We start from the raw sequence: 21,127 nt of genomic DNA, 5'->3' as shown, positions 1-21,127 counted from the left end.
CCAGTTAAAAATATACTAATTTATATACATAATTATAAAAGGTTAAAAGTGTTAAACAAGTAAATATCCTATTAGTATTTTCGGTTACATGTCTGTCGTAAACCAGACTACTTAACCAGAAAAAAATATTGTGTTAAGTTTTCCAAGTTTTTACCAAATACAATAAAATGTAAATTTCTCACAACATTACAACTGTTTCTCTTGTCCGCGTCTATCTTAACACCTGATCATACAACAGAATAAATGAAACAAGGAAAAACCACAAACCAAATTCACATTTATTAAAATGTACTAGTCTCTTTGTGAATAAATTAAAACAGTCTGAGGTACTTTTGAAATAAAACAAACGCCTACTTTGATGAAAAAGAATTGTAAACAATCCTGAGCGAAAGACGGCAACCAGTGTGTAAATACATTTCGCATTTACTGAGAAATCGAGATTACAGAATTAAGAATATAAGTTCAAAAGTATTCTGGTACGTTTGCTTTTTTCTGAGTGCAATATTAATCAAGCTCATTAGTTTGGTACTATTACTTATTCTGTGGTTTGGTGCACGGGTAGTGGATAAAATACATGTAATGGGTACTGTTTGAGTAAAAAATTTTATATTTTAAATAAACTAAACCTCAATGTAATATTTACACTGCTGATGTACCTGGTAATTTCGAACATCTAGTTTAAAAAAAAGTTTATATAAAATTAATTTTAGTAGTAGTTTTAGTTTAATTGATAGGGGTTAAAATTATTTTATTTAACCATTTTTTTCTTATTTTTAATCATAATATGTTATGTTATCGCTTAATTGGTTATATAACTATACCTACTCTTAATTATGAAAAACACATTTTAAACTTGATCTAAGTACTAGTTTTGTGACTCGCAATAATCAAAATAAAATTTATTTAATTATGTCTTTCCATAATTATATCAAACCAAAGAACATCCACTAAACAACACTTGTACTCCATTGAAACACTTAGCCGAAGATAAACCGGGTTGGGCCGATTTTGAATGCCGTTGACCGTTCAATATTGGAACTCTACCGGGCCACTGACATTTACGCGGCTGAAATATAGACTGCACTCACCGGCATTCCGTTACAGGCATCCCATCAAAGCGACGCTAAAATAAATGCAATGCCTGCTCAAGCCAGTGTTTTAAGAGCGTATGTACACAAATTTAGAATGACGATCGTTCCTTTTAGGTTTGTTTGGCGGCTATCATACAGGCGTCAGGAGCACTGGTTTGTTTTTCCCTCTGAAGAATGAGAGTATTGCTTCGGCATAACCAGAATAAATGTGCATTCCATTCTGGTAAATGGTTCTTTACATGGTAAATAAATAAATCTATGAATATATAACAATATGTTCCTGCAAAATACACGTACCTACACGTTTTACTTAACTTGAATCGGCCTCCTATGGAACAACGCGTCAAAAATATAATTATAGGTACCAACCTCAAAAACTTTTGCAAGTAGAAATATACCTCTTTCAAAAAATTTCGCCACATTATAATGGTTATGGTGATATCTCTTTGTATAAGACTTGTCTGCTACGATTTAATTGATGCTCATTGTACTTCAATTTATCTCACTAGATCATAAATATTCCGCGTTGTGTCAGTAGAATAAATAGATATATTGATGAGTATACTAGTGATTTCACCACTTAATTCCGGCCCTTTGATATAATTATTATAAATAGATATGACCCATTCCATCTGCGGAACTTGAACGAATCCATCTGGATGACTCAGGTAATGCGTTTATTGGCCCAAGTCTAAATTCATGCTGAGTTTCATTACTCGAACTAAATTAAAAGGGAAATTATAAACATGGTTTATGTTTTTAGGTAAATAGGTATTTGTTGTTCTTTTCAAAGTTACATTCATTTAATGGATTCTAGTAATTTATTCAGAAATATAATATACACTCGCATATTCTATATTTATTAAAGCACTAAGTACCTATACACAAACAGCTGAGACTCGACCTTGTTTTGTTTATCTTGTAAAATGAGGACACATTTATGGATGAGTCAATTTAACTTTAACAAAACCGTCAAACATGACATTGAAAACGAGGATTAATTTGAAATTTTAAGTTACATAATTTTAGATTGATGTTAAATTTCTAGTTGTATTCTGCTGTATATTTGTACGTACAGTTATACATGTCGGAGCATCATGTGCAAGACCAGTAATGATTTGATTTATTTCTAAGTGCACCTTGCTAACTTTAGAGCGCAGTTACATATATGCTTGTGAGCACAAAACAGCGATATGTATTAATTAAATATATTTATTTTAGACTGCATAGGTCCATAAAATTGTTAATATTACAAGTACTTACATTTAGGAGTTAGTGCCTACATGCTAAACATACATTAAAATAACTAATAAATATATTATAATATCCACGGCACTTATATTAATATTTATGAACGTATATTATATTAATATACTTGTCGGCGACACGGATGGTCCCGATGGCGGTGGGCGCGTGGGGGAAGTACCTAGATGTATTACTTCACAGCCAAAATAAGTAGGTATGCTACCAACGCATGAAATAAACATTCGGACTCATTAACCATACTAGTGCCTACTATTATTTCAGTACTAAATAAACGATCTTACGATGGAATCGTATTCAATAAAAATAAAAAGATCACATGAAATCGTTCAAATCTTTATTTAAGTCAAACTACACCGGCTCCAACCCTACACCTCTGACCCGAGAAGATTTAACCCGGCAACAAACTCGGCGGGACACATCTTTTCAAAACAACACATAGTTTCTTTATTTTACAAAAGTAAGCTTCTAATGGCACATAAGAAATCAAAATAACACTTGGAATAAAACACTTAGCTAAACGGTTAAACAACGTGAGAATCTATAAGCTTTCAGAATAATCCTTCAGGTGTAAGCCTTCAGGAACGTAGCGAATTAGGCACGAGCTTGGCTAACGTCCGATCTCTAGCGCGGTCCGATCAAGAAGACTGAAGCCAGTTCCAGCGGCGGAGCCAACGGCTCCCGCCTCCAATTCAAGTTGGTAAACCTGCCTGACCAGTCTACCAACATAACGACAAAAATGCCTGCTCGTGCCTACCTTCACTCAAGATACACATCTTGACGTTCCAAAGCCTTCTACCTGTCATTTTAGTTCAATAATACGCCAATAGATGGTGGCGTTACTCACTACGCAGCTTCATTATTTCGTTACAAGCAAATAATACATAGTCAAACATTGCTAATCGACTTTTACAGGCGTCTAACTATGAACTGTAATGCTGCAATACGTCTTTCTGGTGTCTCGCTCCGACACGGCCGTCCTGCACTGCACACGTCCTCGTGTGTGGGTGTATGCATTTGATTCTGTAACAAAATACTCAGCACAGTATCTCATCGCTCGGTCATTCCTGACCAACAATTTGGGTCTCACTCAAATTACTATTAAAATCAAACTTTGTTATCAATCAAACCAGAAAAAATAATTGTTCAAAATTACTTTAACAATCCTCAATTCTCTAGTCAAAAATAGTCCATCGAGCAACGACTAAATAAAAATAATCATCAGTAATCATCGCCGCTATCTAACGGATACACTCCAATAATCATCGCCTCCATCTGGCGGATACTCTCAAATTTATGTGAAAACAGAACAATCCCAAACATCAAAAACACAAATCACAACAGCTCTAATTCATTGCTCGACAGTATCACTAGTATCACTACTATTGTCGTCAAACTCGTCAATATCAATTTAGGGGGAAATTATCTGGCATAAAAAAAAAAATTAGTCATATGTGATCTAAATTTTTGTAAGACATCTTAAAATAAATAACATTCTGAATTGATAGTTCCAATTTTACTCGTATGAACACAGTACATAAACGGGAATTCATTTTTAACAAAACAACACCAGTCCTTCGGTGCATTGCCAGTCTTTCGGCAGATACCAGACCCTCGTCAGAAGTAACCATCTCAGCTGCGTAAGTGCTACTCCTCGCAAAGAGCATTCTGCACATAAAAAGCAGACCACGTGCACCTCTTACATGCTCCGGCACTTCTGATGCGGTCACTAAACAATACCCAGTCCATCGGGCATACTTTCAGTCCATCAAAAGCAAAACAGTATTGCCCAGTTCATCGGGCATGCCTTCAGTCCATCGAAAGCAAAACAGTAGTACCCAGTCCATCGGGCGTACTCTCAGTCCTTCGAAAGTACAAGCTTTCAGTCCGTCGAAAGCAAAACAATGTTAACAGTGAATTCCAAAAAAAAGAAAATAAAAACAGGTCTTTAAATCATGTTACTCAGAACCATTGGTACTATCAGCGTCAACTGATCAACTGAAACTGAACATTACTGATCAAAATCACTAAAGATAGCTTTCTCCTTTAGCTTTAACAGAAACTCGCTCAAGACTTCTATGCAGAAGTAAAACATCTCAAAATAATCCCAACGAAATGGGAACTGCTCACCAGCTTAATAAAGTATGATGCACGCGACCATGTCAAAGGTGGTGGTGGTGAGGTCCAACCCAAGCACGGAGGCTGATCCTTTCCGCTTGCCGTTGCCGTTGCTGCGGCAGATTGCGAGAAACACGATGTGGTTCAACATAGCTGGCTGTTACTGAAATCATCATTTGCACGGTATCAGGTTTATCATGTATGCAGGCTAAACTCAAAAAGGTTTATGAAATGCAAGGTAGCAGACACAAAAAAACATGTTTCCAATGTATACGGGACTTCAAAAATCTCAGAATAAAATTTAAACTTCAATGAGTGCGTTTTCTTTCATTCTATGAACAAACAAACACGTGTTCCAAAAATAAGTAACACGGTAAAATGGGCCAATACGAAAAGTGACAGTTTATTAGTTACGTTCGACTGTTATGCTTCGCCATTACACTCAAAATAAAATTCACTAATAAACAATTAGAACGAAACCTGTCCTTTTATTTCCAAATCTCCAGCACAGAAGATACTGCACAGCTGCTTCTGTGTCACAGGCGTAATGGTATGATGTCTGCAAGTTCGCTCGGCTCTGGCTGCAGGACACTGTAACATTAATTTTCATATGCGTAGCTCATGTTTCCATAGTATGCACGATTTGTGATCTATCACGGCATTACGAGCAATAATTTGTCGCAATTTTATTAATTGCTAAACGTTACAGGGTAAAGATTACATAATCCTATGCATTGGCAAATCAGCAGGATCAATTTCTAACGGTGCATTGTATTTTCATGAAAAAAATATTTTTTGAGGGTAGATGCACAAGTGAGCGATGAAATAATATCACGTCGCGACAGCCAATATTGGATTTTAATTAACAATATGGATTTCATACCAAAATAACTTAAGATCACTTAGATTTAAATGGATTTTAAAAATTAATTGTATTTTCATGAAAAATCAATTATTGAGGGTAGATTCACAAGTGAGCGATGAAATAGTATCACGTCGTGATAGCTAATACTCGGTTTTAATTAACAGTATGGATTTCAAATCAAAATAACTCAAGATCGCTTCGATTTCAATGGATTACAAAAATTAATTATAAAGAAACGTGGCGATACCAGAGATGACGTCACGTAACGACCGCTATGCTCGACTGCCTCAATCATAATTCACAATTTCACAATAATTCTCACCAAATAACAATGAATTACACTCACCATTCAATCAAGGTTAGACACGTGAGCTTACCATTACAAAGTGTCCAGATTATGGAATGTAGGTCACCAGAAATACACCACGCTCCCAGGTGGCTGTGTAAGCAATACATGAAACTCCGCATCTATCCCACTTGCTGATGTCGGCGACACGGATGGTCCCGATGGCGGTGGGCGCGTGGGGGAAGTACCTAGATGTATTACTTCACAGCCAAAATAAGTAGGTATGCTACCAACGCATGAAATAAACATTCGGACTCATTAACCATACTAGTGCCTACTATTATTTCAGTACTAAATAAACGATCTTACGATGGAATCGTATTCAATAAAAATAAAAAGATCACATGAAATCGTTCAAATCTTTATTTAAGTCAAACTACACCGGCTCCAACCCTACACCTCTGACCCGAGAAGATTTAACCCGGCAACAAACTCGGCGGGACACATCTTTTCAAAACAACACATAGTTTCTTTATTTTACAAAAGTAAGCTTCTAATGGCACATAAGAAATCAAAATAACACTTGGAATAAAACACTTAGCTAAACGGTTAAACAACGTGAGAATCTATAAGCTTTCAGAATAATCCTTCAGGTGTAAGCCTTCAGGAACGTAGCGAATTAGGCACGAGCTTGGCTAACGTCCGATCTCTAGCGCGGTCCGATCAAGAAGACTGAAGCCAGTTCCAGCGGCGGAGCCAACGGCTCCCGCCTCCAATTCAAGTTGGTAAACCTGCCTGACCAGTCTACCAACATAACGACAAAAATGCCTGCTCGTGCCTACCTTCACTCAAGATACACATCTTGACGTTCCAAAGCCTTCTACCTGTCATTTTAGTTCAATAATACGCCAATAGATGGTGGCGTTACTCACTACGCAGCTTCATTATTTCGTTACAAGCAAATAATACATAGTCAAACATTGCTAATCGACTTTTACAGGCGTCTAACTATGAACTGTAATGCTGCAATACGTCTTTCTGGTGTCTCGCTCCGACATACTTATATTAATATTTATGAACGTATTTTGATTCAATTAAGTCTGATGAAGTGAGATTAATATCAGAAATAACTTAAAAGGGATATAATTGTGCATATGTCATTGTCACTGAGAATTGATCATTCCATTATATGGCAATCATTTCAAGAAATTATCGGTTGGCCAAAAATAACAAAAGTCAAACCTAACCTAACCATATCGTTGAACATTACCTTCGACGTTTCAAAGACAACGTAGAGTAATTTCAAGCATCCGAGAAAACGCTTTGACAAGGAGACATTATTACGAAATAATAAAAACAACGGGCTGCACTCAGGGAGTGCCGGCAGAAGTGAAAACTCAATCACTATTGCAAAATGTCTGCAGCACTATGTATAATTCAGGTTAACGCCATCTAGCGTTATTTCGTCGCATTACTTGAAACCCCTAAGCACATCACCGTTAGTACTCGAGTTATATTAATACCAGTTAGAGCGAAACTCACTAGATGGCATTTAAATCAATAAAGAAAAACTCAATGACATTGAAGTAACAGTTTTTCGATCAGGTCACGTGTCCGTCTTACGTCTTACGGTCACGTGACACCTGTTACGAGTCTAACATTTTTTCCCCATCACAAAAAGTGCACAGCGCCGCTAAAGAAGTTTTCACTTAAAAAAACAAATGATTAGTTACTCACCCGACGCCTCCATTGTCGAGGTTGGAGAGATGTTTGTTCAGCGTCTCCTGAATGTTCTTCTGCGAGTACAGCCCGATGGGCGAGTTGAACTGCTTGTGCACTAATTTCGGGCCGGTAGCCATCTTGGTCGTTCGTTCAGCGCTGGAATGGCGAAGTACATTTATTTATAATTATGTTATTATACTTATATATTAAATAATGAGTGTATTTTGAATTTTATGCAAGCTCACATTTAGTACCATACTTATAGAAACGGTGTTATAAATCTAGTTATAAATGTAGGTATAGTTTAGGATTTCCTATAGCCAACCATTGACATGCAACTAGTTGCGGGACTTCACGATTGGCTCGAATTCGCGTGCGTGACACCGCTGTAGGTACTGGCCCCATTCTTATTACCCTTCGATCAACACGGGCTTCCGGCACGGAAGGGATAGGCCCAAGCGATATCTTGACATTCAAATCATTCTGCCATTTTTCGCGGGGGGGAACGTGCACACAGTCGCACTTCTCACACACTTACATACAAAATCTAATCTGTAATGACGACACAAATACATAGAAAATGACACCCTACACAGACAAATCTTGCACACCTCGATCTGTTTTTGTGTACGGACGAGTCACAAGTGTCACAACACGCACACTAACACATTTTCGTCAAAGAATTTTATCGTTTTCTGAGAGATGAGAAATCGGATTTGTCGCTCGACCGATCCGCAATTTGTACTGGGCGAGGAAAATCGATAAATCCAGCAATTACATGAGACTAAAATATAAAAATTGTGTTTAAATGTAATTAAACGTATGACATGTAAAAAAAATATTACATGTGAAATGTAAAACCTTCTTTTTGTAAATTAGATGTCCCCGACCTCTTTTTACAACAAAAAACCGAGCAATTAGGCATTTTTTCTGCTGCTGTGTTCACTCGCGCGTCTGGACTCGGTCTAGTTAAAAATCCGAGCGCAACTAGTTTTATTACCCACGCTAGATCAGTTGATCTTATACCTAGGCAGAGGGGAAATAGTGTGAATGCCGCATCCCTTCCGTGTTGATCGAAGTTATTACCCGTAAGATATATGTCAAACTAGCTGTTGCCCGCGACTTCGTACGCGTGGATTTGTATATTGGTGGTTATATATTTATTCTACATTAGCTTAGAACATTATGCAGCAAAATATAGCAGTAGGGACTGTTAATCATTTGTTAATTATTATACACAACCTGGTTACGAAGTTTCAAGCCCCTAACTGAATAAAATTGTTCTCGATATAATCCCTCTCAACCCCCAGCATATTTTCAAGTCCACTATTTAGTAAAACCTACTACCTAACTACCTATTTACGAAGTTTAAAGGTCCTAGCTTTAAATACAATTTGAACTCTCTATCAACTTTCAACCCCTTCTTAAACCTTTTAGGGGATGAATTTTTAAAGAAGCTGAAATTACTTTTCATGTATTCTAATAATATGCCTTTATACAACGATTCAAGTCCCGCACTCAAATAAATGTTTGACCTCCATACAAATTTTCAACCCCTTTTTTACCAACTTGAGGGATGAATTTTCAAAAATGCCGAAATTACTTTTCTTGTATTCTAATAATATGCCTTTATACAAAGATTCAAGTCCCGCACACAAAAAAATGTTTGATCTCAATACAAACTTTCAACCCCTATTTAATCCTTTTAAGTGATGAATTTTTAAAAACGCTGAAATCACTTTTCTTGTTTATTATTATAATATGGCCTTATACAAAGAATCAAATCCCGCACTCAAAAAAATATTTGATGTGGATACAAACTTTCAACCCCTTTTTCACCACCTTGGGGGATGAATTTTCAAAAACGCTGAAATCACTTTTCGTGTATTCTAATAATATGCCTTTATGCAAAGATTCAAGTCCCGCACTCAAAAGAATGTTTGATTTCCATACAAATTTTCAACCCCTATTTCCCACCTTGGGGGATGAATTTTCAAAAACGCTGAAATTACTTTTCTTGTATTCATATAATATGCCCTTATACAAAGATTCAAGTCCCGCACTCAAAAAAATATATGATGTGCATACAAACTTTCAACCCCCTTTTCACCACCTTGGGGGATCAATTTTCAAAAACGCTGAAATTAGTTTTCTTGTATTCTTATAATATGCCCTTATACATAGATTCAAGTCCCGCACTCGAAAAAATATTTGATGTGCATACAAACTTTCAACCCCTTTTTCACCACCTTGGGGGATGAATTTTCAAAAACGCTGAAATTACTTTTCTTTTATTCTTATAATATGCCCTTATACAAAGATTCAAGCCCCGCACTCAAAAAAATATTTGATGTGAATACAAACTTTCAACCCCTTTTTCACCACCTTGGGGGATGAATTTTTAAAAACACTGAAATTACTTTTCTTGTATTCTAATAATATGTCTTTATACAAAGATTCAAGTCCCGCACTCAAAAAAATATTTGATGTGCATACTAACTTTCAACCCCTTTTTCACCACCTTGGGGGATGAATTTTCAAAAACACTGAAATTACTTTTCTTGTATTCTTATAATATGCCCTTGTACAAAGATTCAAGTCCCGCACTCAAAAAAATAATTGATGTGCATACAAACTTTCAACCCCATTTTCACCACCTTGGGGGATGAATTTTCAAAAACGCTGAAATTACTTTTCTTGTCATCTTATAATATGCCCTTATACAAAGATTCATGCCCCGCACTCAAAAAAATATTTGATGTGCATACAAACTTTCAACCCCTTTTTCACCACCTTGGGGGATGAATTTTCAAAAACGCTGAAATTAGTTTTCTTCTCTTTTATTATAATACCTTTTTACGAAGTTTCAAGTTCCTAGCTTACAATAAAATTTGAACCCCAAGACAAACTTCATCCCCTTTTTAACCCCCTTAGGGGTTGAATTGCCTAAAACGTCGCAATTACTTTTTTTTGTAATCGTCTATTATGCCTTTCTAAGAAGTTTCAAAGCATTTGTAATGGATTCAATCTTTCAACCCCTTTTTAACCCTGTTAGGGGATGAATTTTTAAGAACACTGAAATTACTTTTCTTGTATTTTAATAATATGCCCATACACAAAGTTTAAAGTCCCGCACTCAAATTTGTTTTCGATCTGCATACAAACTTTCAACCCCTTTTTCACCACCTTGGGGGATGAATTTTCAAAAACGCGGAAATTACTTTTCTTATTTTTTAATAATATACCTTTTTACGAAGTTTCAAATTCCTAGCTTAAAATAAAACGTGTTCCCCATACAACCTTTCATCCCCTTTTTAACCCCCTTAGGGGTTGAATTTTTCAAATTCGCTTCTTATCTCTTGTACACTTTATAAATGCAACCTAGTGTGCAAATTTCAACTTTCTAGCTTTTGTAGTTTCGGCTCTGCGTTGATGAATCAGTCAGTCAGTCAGGACACTTGCATTTATATATATAGATATGTCAATGCAAATTTCGTTTTTATCAGATTCTAATGTTAGGGAAGTACTGTCCCATTGTTATATTATCAACAGACATAGTAATCCGTGGGGCAAAATGATCTACTTATAAGTAAATATTCCAAGAATTCGTCTGAAATCTGTCTCAACTCGGGACATTTATTTCCTTTGTAACGTCAAGGTAAGACATCAGTACTTAAAATTAGGTAAATAAGTATAAAAAAATTATCCTCCTCATGAGATAATTTTATTAGTCTCGTCTCGTAAGATTCGCGCCGCGGGTTGGCAGGCTTACCGTCTTATTGCGTTTTTATTACTCCCACCATTCCGTAGCAACGACGACTATCATATTTTTCCCGAATTATGTGCGAGAGACACGGCAGCTTGGAGCAAATAAGTTTTCAATATTAGCGTCTTTACCCAGAGCAATATTGAAGACAAACGGTCAGAGATATTTTACACATAAAGATAGATATTTTAAATACACACATTTTATACTTTTTTTGTACACTATTCTAAATCTACCATTATTGCTTTTAAACTGTTTATAAAATTGTTTATAAAAGAGTAGTTTTATAAACAGTAGCTGGAATTCTTAAGTTTTCTGCTAAACTTAAACCGTAAAAGAAATAAGTTGTAGCGCGCATGTCGCAAATAAAATAATCTCCAACATGCGAATTTTCTCACGGCATCCCACTTAGTAATTGCAAACACGATTTCGGTTTCGTAATTTTCAGGTAAAAAAATAGAATACAGAAAAGCTTTTTTGCTTACATTTCAAACATTTAATTGAATAGTTGTTTTTGCACCTGACTAAAATCACATTTATACTAGTACTTGGTATACTTTAAACCAGGTAAGTACTAAGTAAACTTTTTAAATTCAAAGTATATTTTAAGTATGTAGGATCTATCACCACCAAAAGTAGTTTTGGTGGAACTTTGCTCTTGGACAACACCATTTGGTGAAGTGGAACTACTGATGAAGGTCATAAAATTATACCATTTTTCTTAGCTGGATATTTCCAAATGACGACTCAATAAGTGTCAGTTCAAGTAGGCACCTACTAATATTCACACACATATTCATATTATAAGTCGTTTTCAATTACATTATAATGGTTGAATATTGAGTAAAAGTATGACCATGAGCATGAGTATTGACAAGGTATCAAAATATTGACCATCAATCCGTTATCACCTGTATGTAGGTACATATGTATATCATATCCTCCACTTTAACCCATCACATTAAAGTGGGCTGCTAACCGCGTGTAGAACTGGTAGTTTGAACTGTTTATTTGCGTATGCGACGTAGACGACTATTGCAAAATGTGCGGAAGCTTCGAGCAGTCATTTTGTGTAACACGCCTAGCAAAATAAACCGGTGTTGTTGCCAATACATATGAAACAACGGAAAATAGGATTTTGCTGGGATTTTTCTTTATCTTTAGAGTGCTGTTAATTTGTGTGTAAAGAAATCACTGTTAATTTTTTGATGTGTTTAGTACTAAGCAGATTATTTCTATATAATTGCTCCGAAAAAAATCAACTCAATCACGGTTTTGATCTTGTTTGTGCACTGGGAACCGTATCATTATGCATCACCAAAGATAATTGATTGTAATAGAGAGGTAAAGTCTAAGAAAAAAACGTGCCCCTTAGTTTGACATCCAAAACAGATGGCGGCGTACTGCGCCATATGTATGTTTTACGGTCACTGAATTGTCAAAAGTCAACTTTTGACGATCAGAGTTACCAGAAAATGTGTGGAGCTGTACAGCGCCATCTCGTTTACCTGTCAAATTCAAAGCACGAAATTGTCTTAGGTTTTACGCATCTTACTCAATCAATGTACATATTTTTGGAATCACGCTCGAACTTGTTGGTGAACCAAAGTATCATAACAATATCAAGACTTTAACAAATCGTTGAAACAGAATCGGCCTCCTGCAGGAGGCCATGGGAAAGCATTTTTGCTTAAACTTATAACGGAAACGATTCGCCCTCGCTCGGTCAACTATCTATTGATATGATTAATAGTTGTAATGTATATTATGTAATTACTATAATTATATGAGCATATTTTGTATGTATCAGCCGCAATACTTTTATAATTTATTTTAATTTATTTTGTATATAGTTTTGCACATTGTAATTTTGACGGACATTTTTCCTCTGTAAAGGGTAAAGGGTTCCTTATGTCGGGATATGATTCGTTAAAATAGTTTAATCTCATGAGTAAGTATCGCGGTGATTGCATGAGGACAATATTATGACGACAAATAATATTGGTAGGTGGTGTTTGGTTTTTTTAAGCGTAAATGACGACTTGCGTCCGAGTGTCGCCCTGGTCTCATTTGAGCGAGTTCATCGATCGTTTGTTCTCGATATATTATGTCCTCATTAGTGTATTGTTTTCACTGACACGCTGTAAACATTTGGCGCATTTATTTGAGAGAATGTCTGCACGTAGGTGTACGAAAAACAGTGTGCTATAATGCCAGCTCTTCGGAAGATGCGATATAATAAGTAGACGACGAGAGATTATCTATTTTTGTTCTGGACTCCTTGCTCGCGTGTGTACGAAATATTTGCCAGCCAAAGTGGCTACTTTTGTTTTAAGAACGCGTTCATAATTGAATATATTTTACCAACGCTCGTCGGTTACACCTTGAAGAAAACATTGTTAAAAATAGGTCGAGAAAAGTAAACAATGATTATCCTTGGACCAGGACGGACGGAAACCAGATTTTCTAATACATAGTTGGGAGGCCAACGAAGTCGTTTTCTAGAGGAACAAGGTTAACAATACCGTCATCAAGGTTGAAAATAATTCCGGCGAGTAATTCGGAACAGTTGTACGGCGTACAGGAATAACTCTTCAGCTATTTATACACCGCATTCATGACATGCTGTCTCTAGATGTAAAGTTATAATGATGACAGGTATACATTATACATGACATAGTTTACAATTATTTGGATCCCAGTAAGCGTTACGTTATAATATACCAAACAAGTTTTCCCTGTCGCCTTAGGAGCAGGGGTAAGGTGACTTCACAACGTGCCACGTTCAAACATGGCCGGCTGAAGCATGTTTATGCGAACGCTAGACGCTGGCGCAGCATTATTATGCGCGAAAACGTAACGACTTATTTCAGTCTCGTGAAGTCACGGCTAAATTATTTTTGTAACTGAACACATGTAGTTAGTCATGAATGTCGAGGTCGCCAGGTGATTAGCGATGGAAAAACGAAACGAAGCATTTATTAGTGCTGTAGTTTTAATGAAGCGGCGAATAGAGCGGGTACCTTGTGCGGCGGTCAGGTTCGTGCGAGCGGCTTGGGCGCCTGTCTCTTACTGAAGCGGGGATCGCCGCCCACGGCGCGCGCTCTCGACCGCACCTGCAATATTTCGTGAATTTCCGATTGTGTACAGGAAAAATAAATAGAAAGTAATAATAAGTTACCAAATTATTGTTTTTTTCTGATACGTCATTTAAAAGTCAAACAAAGAAAATTGGAATTAAATAAGTATGTCAAAACGTGGACAAAATAAATCGAATCACAAAGTTCCCTGTCATCATGTTTCTAACTTTATCCACATGTTTTATTCACATAATGTTTATACAAGTGAGTTTCTCTCTATATTTATGTAGTCTTTTTTTGCTTTTCATAAAAATCTAATAAAATAATTCATACGTTGCGTTACTTTATTTGTATAAGGTAATATTTCTACACTTACCTCGAGTAAAAATGGATTTATAAGTCAATTAAACCACAGACCTAAACAGTCTATACACTTTTAAACTGGACGTCACACATACAGGTATCCAAAACTTTTAAAAATACACTGGTATGTGGAAATCGCGGCTCCCCGACCACGAATGAGCACCGGCGTCCACTATCGCGAGAAATTTGATTAAGTTTACACGAACACGACTATTTTTAGTTTGCCCGCAGCAGCAATAACCTGGACGTCTATAGCGGCTTCTGAAGGATCTCGTTCAATGACTCTTAAGAGCCAACAGGAGTGGTCATATCTCCATACAAACGTACTCGACTGTTTCCTCCGTGGGTTTTGATGCTAGAGCAATGGTTTTTTCAACACAGTTTAATATTGTCAATATCTGTGTTGGACCGTTTTGCTTTTTTTGATATTTTTGTTTTTTAAGGCGCTAGAGCCCTTCAAAAATGGCCAAAATGGCCTAATTGACTATGCCGCAATGAGAGGCGTGGTATTCAAAACTGATATCAATTAGCCACAAAAGTAAAACGGTCCGACACAGATAATTTCATAATAATTTAGATTTTTTTAAATTTGGTTACGATTGGTGGTGTACTAGTGGAGTTTTGGAGGAGGAAACAGTCGAGTACGAAACCTCGTTTTTTGAGATTTTTACGCAGGATTTTTCGCCTTGTCCTTATCGCACTAGTTTTAGGAGCCGCTTCCGTTAGCGAGACGGGTATATTTACCTAAAAATATTTAAATCTCAGCTCCTGTTTCGTCTTAAATCGTGACTAGTGTATTTTGGCGGCATAAGAAGCTTATTGTTGTCATGTGAAGGGCGCTTTGAAGACGGTATAGGTTGAGTGTCTATGCATTCTTGGCCTTGGTTATTGAAGAGGAAAATTAATGTCTGCCATTATTTGTTGTGTCATCATATTATTAAATTAGCTAAGCAACGTAAACAGTATCGCTTTAAAGGGATTTCCTTTAGTTTTCGTGCAGTTAACTTAGTAAGTATATTGGATTTAAAACTGCTTTAAAAATGGATTATATATTTTGTTCGGTTTGAACAACACAAAATATTTTGAACACGTTAAATGTTAGGGATAAAATGTAAACGCTATAGTTACAAGAATATTTTTCATTACACTCTGGGCACATTGCGCAACTCCACAAGTTCGAAGGTATATTTCTGATAAATTAAGTACAGTCGCCTTCAGATAAATCGAAGCGGCCAAGGTGTTCACAAATATCTGAAATATCTGAATAAAGCTTCTTTTTATTTTTGATCCGCTCCGATATATCTGATGTCGACTGTACGTTTTCATCCTTGACGTTTTTTTGAGTAGCGGCGAAGACAAAAGGAAGTGTTAGTGTAGGTATATATTATATACAATATTGTAAAATGATGATTGTTGATGATGGCCATGACTCAGGAACAAATAAATGACCACCAGCTTTATAGGTAGGGTCACTACCGGTCGTCAAAGCTTTATGTTTTACCTTTAAACGAGCAATTCTTATTTATATATTTCGGGGATTTCGGAAACGGCTCTAACGATTTCGATGAAATTTGCTAAGTATATGGTGGTTTTCGGGGGTGAAAAATCGATTTAGCTGGGTCTAACTCTGAAAAAAGCGCATTTTTGAGTTGTTATATGTTCGCCGAGCAAAGCTCGGTCTCCCAGATATTGATATCATATGGCATTATAATTATTATAATGAATAATGTTAATTTTAGCCGGTTGCATCAACTTGATAGTATATGACAGGTGGCTCCACGGTCGCTACGATGCATTACACGGTGGTGGGCGGTTGTGATGCATGTATTGCAGGAGGCCAATTCCCGAATGGAAATTTGACAATTAGTATTAGACTGGAATAATGTTGGCAATAAGATTCCTATATTTTAAGTGGAACATTGGAATGATATGTAATGAAAACTGAAAGTAGGGAAGAACGTGCGAACAGGGTAACGAATAGGTACGACATTTTGCGAAAAAAAAATGTTGACAAAGATGATAGCACATTTTTATAAAATATAAATATCTGATTGCATCAAATGCCACGATATTTAAAATGCATGAAAAAATTGGTGTTACATACATTTATCCACAGACACATGTTTTCTAACAATGACTGAAACATGTGGTGGTGTTAGCGCTGCCTTGACCTACACGTTTACCAAATTGTGAAATCCAAATCTTCAGCGTAACTGGTAGTAAGACTCCAGGCTGGATCTGAACCGACTCACAAAAGTCACAAACAGACAATAAATCGATTATTCTGATTATTCCACTTTATATCGTAGAGTTCTGCGTTTGACAGATTGACGGGCGCGTTTGTCGCAAGACGCAACGGCAGATGCTACCCAGGCTAGACTTACAATGGCAGGAACGCAATCAAATAATATTTTTTAACAGTTCGCGACGTTTGTATATGGCATTATGCCTAAAATTACCAATTTATCATTTCAATATTCTATTAGAATTTGGAACATCATAAATTGAAAATTAATAAAGTGGTGAATGGTGATACTATATTATTGCCGCCATAACAAGATATTCATTGCAATTCTGATGGTATTAATTCGTTCCTAACAAATATAAATAAATATAATAGTAGGTATGATAGTTTACATCATAATTAGCTTCGAGACGAACATGTGAACAAGCCACGTTATAAAATCACATTGAATAACAGTGTGCCTAACATTGTCGTTTTAAAATACAACATTGTTGGTTACTACCGTGTGCTGGTGTTTGACTTTGAAAGAATACCGCGACGTAAAAGTTATGCATTTTTGATGAAGCTTCGTTAAGAAAAATATTGTGGTGAACACCATGCAGTATATTTTGTAGGTAAGTATACAAGGTGTAACATAAATGGTGGGGATACGTTTAAGGGCATATTCGGTATCGTGTTCTGATTAGGAAAAAGCAGAGGAAAAATATTTTTGCATCGAAAAAAATATCCAAGTCCAAGTCCGCCAACCCTTTTAGATTATGTAAGTATACAAAAAAAAACAGTGATAAAAAAGGATTTTATATAGACGATCTATTAAATATAACAGCATACTTTAAGGCGTCATAGCAGCCGAGTGCGAAGCCTCGAGGGCGTATTTAAATGCATTGAGCATGATCGCAATTTACTCGACATTAGCGCCAATAACACCGCACGAGGGCGCCCCGACACCCACGATAGAAAAATATTGAAAATACATAAAAATACATTGCTGGTTGAAACATTACCTCTTAAAAGAAACGTAGGTATTTCTCTGGTAGGTGTGACTATGAATATTATAGCCTAGAATTCTAATTCCATAAAATTGACTTGCTAATAAGCTGTGACAGACGGACAGACGAGTGATCCATGTCCGTTTTTTCCTTTTGAGGTACGGAACCCTAAAAAGTGATGCTTTAATGTAGAATAGCTATATGTATTTATCAAAACAACACCCCTGATAAACAGTTATAATTCACTTCTTTTAATATCCTTTGTAGGTATCTTTCTTAAACGTACCTTAAGCTCGTTACAACTACACTACCTTAGATTATCAAAAATGACCAAAGTACACAAGCTCGACTCAAATCGTTAGACTAGTTTTGTATAGTTGAGTGAATATCCACAACTACGTGCTAACTCCTAACCTGATCGTACTCCACAAGGCTTATGAATACTTGCCTACACTTAAAACTTTTACAACAAACCTCGACAAGAGCTCAGCATTATGTTTTTGTTCCTTCTCAGCAATTTCATACTACATAATAATATAGTGGACGAATGTAGTGGATTCCTGTAATAAACCTGAATGACAGCGTGGTCGGTATTTGATCACAAATCCACGTAAATCCGCCCGATATAAATTATCTGTACATTTGTCTATTTTGTTTTGTTGATAAAGTATAAATATAAGAATGTTTTGAATAATGTTAGTCCACTGACTTAATATAAAAGTGTTAGTCAATAAAAGTCATTGACGTAAAATTACAGTATTTGACGTTACGATATGAGAATATGACATGAAATGACGTGTATAAAAATATAAAAAGTTGTCTCTACACTACAAGGCACAGACAATCCAACCTCTAGACATAGCATAGTCGCGCTATCATATATATATATTATACTACTCTTTGCGCTACCCCCTCTGCCACACATACGGTAGCGTTACTCCATCTTCGAGTCAATCCCGTGCCGTGATTGGTCCGTGTCTTTGAACGGACCAATCACGGCACGGGATTCGCTCACCTCGTCCCCCCGCACCCCCGTATTTTTGGCAGCATCGGTTTCACGAAAGAATTGGCCTAAGATCAGTCTAGAGGTTGGATTGTCAGTGCTACAAGGTGATCTTAGGATATTACAACCTCAAATTAAACGTCATGTTTTATACTGTCACTGTCACAATCTTTTTACCAACAAATCAACTTCAGTTCAAATCGTTTTACAAGTTTTTTATAATAGGTATTATTAAAAATAACAGATGAGTTTCCTGGACCTACCCACGGAAATAGGGACATTAATATTCACGTATTTGGATATCAAGTCAAAAATAAATGTTTACAGTGTAAATGAGTTCAAAGAGTTTTTTGCACCATGTCTGATGAGAAAAGTAAATATATCCAGGAGTACCATCGCCTCAGTAAATACATTAAGTTCTAGTGTTCTTCAAGATTTTGCTATTAATATCCAGGAACTAAATCTGAGTGGGATTCAAGATCTTACAGCAAATAAGTTAACTCCTTACTTACAAAGATGTACTAATTTAAAAACCTTGGACGTGACCTTTACCAGGATATTTCTTTCTGATGTGGAACACATTTGTTGCAATAGTTTAAAAAATATTAGTATAAATTATTTTAAATGGCCTAGGAAACATGCTTATGATGAAGTTTGGAAAAAGGCCTCAGACATTTTTAAAAGACAAAAGTTTGAATATGTACATTTTGTTGTTTTGGAGTTCTATGACTCCGAATCTCCTCTCAAATTCATGGAAGATATCCCTATGACTAAATATTTTAAAATTACTCTCGCTGATAACTACAGAGATTATTCAGAAACCGATGAATATTACGAATCAGTTAATGTTGAAGAGAGCATTGACATCAATTTCGAACGTCTATGTTACATTTTTCGTGATTGTAGAGTATCTCATAAAACTTCAAGAAGTCTAAAAGGCGTATCAAATTTGGACTATAGAAAGATAGAATATATTTTTATTATGTATTTAGAAACAATTTACATCTATGTATCTCCAATTTTCAGTGGGATGTTTTCATTATGTTGCTCTGACCTAACTATTAATATCTTTTCGCATCTACCTTTGGATTTTATGTTAGACGGGAACATAATATTCAAAGCTTGGAACAAAGATGTAACAGTGTTTAATGCGGAATTTTTCAAAAATGTATTAAACGAATTAACAGATTATTTTCCCACCTATTTTTGCATGCACACTAAGTTGCCTGTGAACATTACTGCAGCGCCCAGCCATTGGTATTGCATAGATTCATGTGACACGTTTAATGAAATTCTAGATGACTTGCCAGAAAATGTTACTTTGACAGATTTCTGTAGAAAAGGCTCAGTTGTTCGATGGAATCGGCTCGTAACACTTAAATCAAACCTCAAAAGTCTGAAGAACATAACGTTTTTAAGTTTAAGCAATATCTGTGTAAAAGGCGACTTCTTCGCTCACATTTTCTTACAATGTAAAAGACTGTATACTATTGACGTGTACATTGAGAACCGTGGCCGTCCAAGCTCATATTCAAGTTGTACACTGTCTCTGTTTAACTCAATACACCTGACAAAATGCTTAAAGAACCTGAAGTTAACATTAGAAGACATAGAATACGGGATGATGTTTGACTCAATCAGTCAATGTCCGTCTTTGGAGAACGTTCATATATGCGAGTACCAACGTGTTATAGCAGACTACGAGGCGGATGAAGAAAACGTTTCGTTGCTCATAGAAAAATGCTGCAACTTGTACAGTCTATTCATTGAGGCGGACATGGACCCAGAGGCGTTGACTATGCTGATGGGTGCCTTGAGGAATGCCGCGCAGAATCTTGAGAAAGACCATTTATGTGTTGAAGTGTGTGATTGCTACGGATGGAATCCATTCGCAGATGTTTTCAACCCCAGCCCGCTACGTATAACGGAATGAACTGTCGTGTCGGTAGGTATGTTGATATATTATTTGTTTAGATTCGTAATTTGTTATTTTAGCCGTTTAGTAAGTTGGATAATTTGTTATTTGTTAAAAAATCAAGTCCTTTTAAATTTATTAGATCTATAATAGCATTTTGTAACAATAAAATAATTAATTTTAAACGTGAGTTTAATCTTTCACTGAACAGGAGCGAATTAATAACCTACACCTAATTAATTTTGTTTTTCTCTTACCTCTTATAATCACGGAACAAAGAAAGCGTCGTATAATGCATGCTATGGTTGATATTTATACATCATACTTATTTATTGTGTAAAATTGATTTTAATAATGTCAATATACCGAGAAATAAACTAGAATTGCTAGAGTTCAGAATGGATAAAGGTGCCGTCTGCCT

The 21,127-nt window shown here is 36.1% G+C and overlaps 2 protein-coding genes across 4 annotated transcripts in view; one reads left to right on the top strand and one right to left on the bottom strand.

Moving 5' to 3' along the window:
- Nucleotides 1–14,227, bottom strand: part of LOC134649578 (uncharacterized) — a 48,736-nt gene extending 34,509 nt beyond the window's left edge. For all 3 annotated transcript variants that reach the window (XM_063504385.1, XM_063504388.1, XM_063504386.1), the window contains exons 1-2: nt 14,135–14,227; nt 7,361–7,501 (exon numbers count right to left, since the gene is read on the bottom strand). In XM_063504385.1, the coding sequence (XP_063360455.1) occupies nt 7,361–7,482 (122 nt within the window). In that variant the 5' untranslated portion in view covers nt 7,483–7,501; nt 14,135–14,227. The remainder of the gene's footprint in view (nt 1–7,360; nt 7,502–14,134) is intronic.
- Nucleotides 14,228–18,980: 4,753 nt separating this feature from the next.
- LOC134649880 (uncharacterized) lies at nt 18,981–20,891 on the top strand. The gene has a single exon (XM_063504713.1). It carries the CDS (start codon nt 19,036–19,038, stop codon nt 20,722–20,724), a length of 1,689 nt encoding a protein of 562 aa, XP_063360783.1. The 5' UTR covers nt 18,981–19,035; the 3' UTR covers nt 20,725–20,891.
- The last annotated feature ends 236 nt before the right edge of the window (nt 20,892–21,127 follow it).

This window comes from Cydia amplana, chromosome 7, assembly GCF_948474715.1.
Source record: "Cydia amplana chromosome 7, ilCydAmpl1.1, whole genome shotgun sequence".
NCBI classification, from domain to species: Eukaryota; Metazoa; Arthropoda; class Insecta; order Lepidoptera; family Tortricidae; genus Cydia; species Cydia amplana.
The sequence above is the reverse complement of the archived record's forward strand: the minus strand, read 5'-3'. Positions and strand labels throughout refer to the sequence as shown.